The sequence below is a fragment of the Thermomyces lanuginosus genome, assembly GCF_041956635.1.
Source record: "Thermomyces lanuginosus strain ATCC 200065 unplaced genomic scaffold VTN49scaffold_39, whole genome shotgun sequence".
NCBI lineage: Eukaryota > Fungi > Ascomycota > Eurotiomycetes > Eurotiales > Trichocomaceae > Thermomyces > Thermomyces lanuginosus.
In genome coordinates this window covers 1-5,277 of record NW_027192373.1, presented here as the reverse complement: position 1 = coordinate 5,277, position 5,277 = coordinate 1, and the positions used below count along the sequence as shown (strand labels likewise).

Sequence of the window (5,277 nt, the reverse complement as noted above, 5' to 3'; positions counted from 1 at the left end):
CACACCCCCCGCAGCTGAACACAAGGTGTGAAGCTGCCCGTCACAATTCAACATGCTCCTCCCAATTGTCGTCAACGTCATCTGGTAAGTGGTCCAGTCGCTCGCCGATATTGACAACTCCAAGCTGCTTTCTGAACTGCTTGAACTCCCTTTGCTGTAGTGCCTTGGTGAATCCGTCTGCCATGATCTCTGCACTCCGCGTGTGGCGTACGTCAATTGTTCGTCGTTCATACTCTTGTCGGAGCCAATGGTTATGGATGTCGACATGTTTCAGCTTCGTGTTCAGTTGATTTATCTCGTCGGTAATCAACTTCTTTGTCTGCGTGTTGTCGACCTCAATCCTGATTCGATCGGAGTCCAGCGAGACTGTTAAGGCGTCCAACAATCGTTTGAGGAAAATTCCCTCCTTTGCAGCCTGGGCGAGGGCCAGCAGTTCAGCCTCTGTCGTTGAAGTTGTCACCGTGTCTTGCTTATTCGCTCGCCAAGCAATCAGACCTCCGAAGAGCTTTACAGCGAAACCTTGGCTACTTTTCCGATCTTGGGTGTTATCTGCAAATGACGCGTCGCTTGCCACTCGCAGATCATCCTCTCCGCCGAATTGCAGGCCGTAGTCTCTCGTCTGGTAGAGATAGCGAAGCACTCGGTCCGCCGCCTTATGATGTTCTGGTCCGGGATTCGTCATGAACCGCGAGAGTCGTGAAACCGCGAAAGCAATATCTGGGCGGGTCATGACGGCAACATAGAGTAAGGATCCGATCTTTCGTTGATATGACCTTATTTCCTCTTTAGTTGCTTCTCCCTCGAACGTCAACAGCTCTTCTTTGGCCATCGGAGTATCGGATTTGGTGGTGGTCTCCGCGAGGCGAGAGATTTTGTCGATGTAGGCCGCTTGCGAAAGCCAAATCTTCCCCTTTGCTCGGTCTCGCAGAACTCGAATACCAAGAAACCAGTGAAGCTCATTTCCTCCAGTCAGTTCGTACCAGTTCCGCAGGCGGGTGATAGCTTTGATCGCTTCCTCGCGTTCATCCCTTTTGTATGCGACCACAATGTCGTCGACATAAAAGAAGATGACGATACCGTTCCGGACGAAGATGCACGGTTCTTGCGGTATCTGGTCGAACCCCAGCCAACGGAGTGCTTTGCTCAGGGTATGCTGCCAAAGCCGTGGTGACCTCCGGAGTCCGTAAAGTGCCTTCCTCAACCTCAGGACCATCCCATGTTGACGATAACCCGGCGGCATTTTCATGTAGACTGTTTGATCCAGATCGGCGTTGACGAATGCATTTACCGCATCAAACTGGAGGAGATCGAGATCAAATCGAGCTGCAATTGCCATCATCGTTCTGAAGGACCGTCCGGCAAGTGTTGCGGCATAGTTGTTCTCATCTAAATGTCGTGCTTGTTGATTTCCTCGAACCACCAGTCTTGCCTTGACCTTGACAAACCGACCGTGTTTGTCAAATTTATATGTGTACACCCATCCGCAGTCTAGAATTTGTGCGTTCTCCTTTCTAGGTTCTTGGACGGAGACCATCGTCCAAGATTCCTTCTTCGCATGACTTCCCAAATGGTCCTTCTCAGCGTCCCTAAAGAGCTCTCCCAGAGGATGAGTGTCCAAATCATTGTGGTTCTTGGGTGGCTCTGGAAATTCACGACGGTGAACACGCTCACCTTTTTGTATTCTCCTTAACAGTGACGACTTTGTTGCGTTGCGTTCTGCAGACTTTGAATCAGTTCGTGGGTCCTTCACCACCGTTGACCTCATTGCTCCGTTAAAGACTGCCTTCCAGGAGTCCACATGTGATAGCTTCGCCTGCCCTGTAGAGCTATTCACACCAACAGCTGCAGAACTGAAGGTGGAGTGTTGAACTCCTTGTATCATTCCCTCTGATACAGCAGCGGCTGATGCAGCTCCCGGCGACTCTCCCGAACGGTGGGCTCCGTCCGGTCGATACGTGGATCCTGTCATCACCGCTAAAAGCAGTGAGGCCGGAGTAGAGGGCGGTGGTGTTGGGTACGCCACGTCGGTCGTGTGGTCGTTTGCTGGACAGTCTGACTCCGGCGCTGCTTCCCGGCGGTCGTCAGACTCTCTTGTGTCCAGTAGGGACTCCACCTCGGTTGCGTGGTCGAAACCCTGGCCCACCCCAGTGTCCGCCAGGCCATCCCGGAGTGAAGCAGTGGTCTCCATCTGGGCGTCCCCATTAGACCCTCCCGTGGCCCCGATCTCCTGGGGAAACAGCAATTCATCTGGTTCAAGAAAGTGGGATGGCAAAGGATTGACTCCATTCATTAGGCCCGTTGTTCGGTCAAATCGTGCCGCTTCTTGTTCTTCGATATCAACAGGTGGAAGCGAATATTGTTCAAGGAGTCTTGCCAGCTCCCCTCTATCAAGTTCCCTGACATCGTTGCGTAGGTCCTCAATCTTGCCAGGGAAGATCTCGTCTTCGTTGAAAATAACGTCGCGAGTGACAACGACCTTGTCTTCGACCGGGTTCCAGATGCGGTACGTATTCGAGGAGGCGTAACCAACGAGATAACCGATCCATGCTCGTGGGTTAAAGCGTTTGAGTCGATTCCGCTTGAGCATGGTATCTTTCGTCAACGCGTATGCCTTACATCCATACACCCGCAGGTTTCTGAGATCCGGACGGCGGGTGACTTGTGGAGTGGAGTAGAGGACTTCGTAGGGTGTCCTCCAGTCAACTCTCCACCGAGGAGTGCGGTTCAGAAGGTATACGGCCGCCATGCAAACTTCTCGCCACAGGTCCATTGGCAGGTTTGCGCTCAGGGCCATTGTCCTTGCTTTATCCTTAACCACACCCCCCGAGCGCTCAGCCGCTCCATTCAGGTCTTGGGTACGTGGGGGTGCAGGTTCGACTTTTATTCCCTTCGCTTCGAGAAAGTCCTTGATGTCTGGCTTGATCCTAGTTATCTCATTGTCACACTCGACCGCTCTGATGCTTGTCTTGAGTTGGATTTGCATCATGCGCAGGAAACGGTCGAATACTGCAGTGATCGAAGCTTCCGACCGGGACTGGAGGTAGTAGTCCCACATGAAACCGGACACACGATCGGTGAACAGACATAGCGCTTTGAAGCCTTCGGCGTCCTTCGGGTAGTCATGGAAGTCGACCGCAACCTTCTCGCCAGGTTTGTAAACCGAGAGGTCACGAGCGAGCCTGCGAATCTGTCTTTTCATCTTTCCCATTGCACAGGCATCACACTCGTAGGTCTTTATGCCACGGACTCTGACTCCTTCCGTATAGCGCAACAACTCTTCGGTGGCAACTGGCCCCGGGTGTCCCAATCGTAAGTGCCATCTCATAGCGTTAGCACTCGGTGGGTGGCGTTTGGTCCAAGAGTTTACGAGGTGCCGGCGAACATAATACGTGGCCAAAATCTCCTCTTCAGATTCCAGTTGCAGTTCGAGTACATATTGATTATACGCCCTCTGTACAAGAGCCAGTACCCTTCCATCCCTTTCGCGGAGAACTGAGGGCCTTTGACTCATGTCCCACCAGATGCCTGTTTTTTCGAGCTGGTGCAACGAAACTACGTTTGTCGCCAGCTCAGGGACGAATGCAACATCCCTCAGACGTAGCTTCTTGTATCCAGTGGGCGTTGTGAGAAAGAGGTCGACGTCGCCATAACCCTTGATATCCAATCGTCCGTCACCTGCCCAAAGCTTTTCCTCCGACGGAGCAGATCTCAGTCTGACAAACCGCAGTGGGCTGTTGAACACGTGAAGGGTGGATCCGGAATCAAGGATAACGCTTCTCTTGAGTGGGTACTGTTCATCGTGCTGCGTCGAGTGGAGGGCTGCAAGGCGAATACTTATCCGTCTCGTTCCGGCGGTTAGTCAATGTTCTATGTGTATGTCGTCTGTGCCGCCGGCACCATTCTGGTTTTGACGAGCTTGACGTCTCAGCATCTCCACCTGGCGTCTCAGCTCTTCATCCGTTTGGAGCCTTAGAGTTACCAGCGCCTCCTTCGCCTTGTCGATCTTAGCGTTCGGAGGGCGAATCTCTGGGCGCGCATACCAACAGTCCTTGAGGGCGTGCCTTCCGGTGCAAGCTGGACACTCGATGTCTGGTCGCTTATTAACTTGGCGTGGGCGTTTCCTGGCGGTGGAATCAGATGTTCCCACATTCGTCTCATTCAATTCTTGATTCTGCTGGGATCCCTTGCATCCTTTCGTTGGTTTGCCGAAACTCGGGAATGATCCCTGTGAGATCCTTGTTTGCGATGGACCCGAACGTATAACCACGTTGGTGAAATCTCGACTGAGTTTTCGGACGGAGAGTCTTCCTTCATCGATATCATTCTGATTGCTGTTGTAGTACGACTGGCACCACGCCTCAAAGCCAGCGCCTCTCACCGCGTCTTCGAAATCGACCCACCAAAACCGCGAGTCCTGCAATCCAGGTATGCCAGTGTCTTGCGCCTTCAGAAGCGCCGATTCCCAGGTTCTAATCCAGGCAAGCATGTCTCTCGGCCGATGCCTCAAGGGCTTAACTGCTTGTTCGTATTGTTGTTTTGCTTGTCGTGCTTCTTCCGTTTTCTTGATACCGGCTCGTTCCTTCAGGTTTTCGTACCAGACATGAATATCGTGCTCAGACTTGCAGGTTAAATCGTAGAGTGATGGCTCGACTGTCTCACGCACCCACTCCAACAACTGGGTAATGTATTCCCGTTGTTGCTTGTAGAGCGTGATTTGCGTATTATAGTGTCTGACCGCTGCGTTGTAGGCGGTCTGGCCCTCCGGAGACAGGTCGATGATACTCAGGGGGCGACTTTGTTGCAGGATATTCCCCAAATCTGGAGCCGGTATTGCCGATTCTCGTGAAGCCGCACGACTGACGCGAGAACCAGCGCGCGAAGTGCGACCTCGTGGCGAGGCAGTCGACGTAAGAGAAGAACGCAGGGGGTAATCCGCCAGGTTGGGTTCCACAGGACGTGCCATATACTGGCCTTGAGTTGGGCTTTCGGGATCGATAAGGTGCCAGATATCCATCGCCTTGGCTTTAGCAATAAACCGCTCGTTCCAGGCCTTCCAGTTGTAGGGGCCAGTGAGCTTCACAGTGGTGTTGGACATCTTGGGAGTTGTCATTTAAGTTGCGAATAGAGCAATTGATGGAGAAGTTATCAATAGATCGAAGAGCAGAGTCGTTAAATTGCGAACAAGAGTTCAAGTGTCGCTGGAACCAATCGTCAAGCGAATTGTGTCCAAAGGAGCCGATGCTCAGGAGGGTGTTAGGGCAAATCCGGGCTCATAAC

General features: G+C 52.6%; 1 protein-coding gene across 1 annotated transcript; it reads right to left on the bottom strand.

Annotated features, from left to right (window-relative positions):
- Nucleotides 1–40: 40 nt before the first annotated feature.
- Nucleotides 41–5,110, bottom strand: VTN49DRAFT_5934 (uncharacterized protein; the record flags this gene model as incomplete). The annotated part of the gene is made up of 2 exons (XM_069414046.1): nucleotides 41–3,819; nucleotides 3,898–5,110. The coding sequence occupies 2 exons, from the start codon at nucleotides 5,108–5,110 to the stop codon at nucleotides 41–43; spliced, it is 4,992 nt and encodes a 1,663-aa protein (XP_069266013.1).
- Nucleotides 5,111–5,277: the final 167 nt, after the last annotated feature.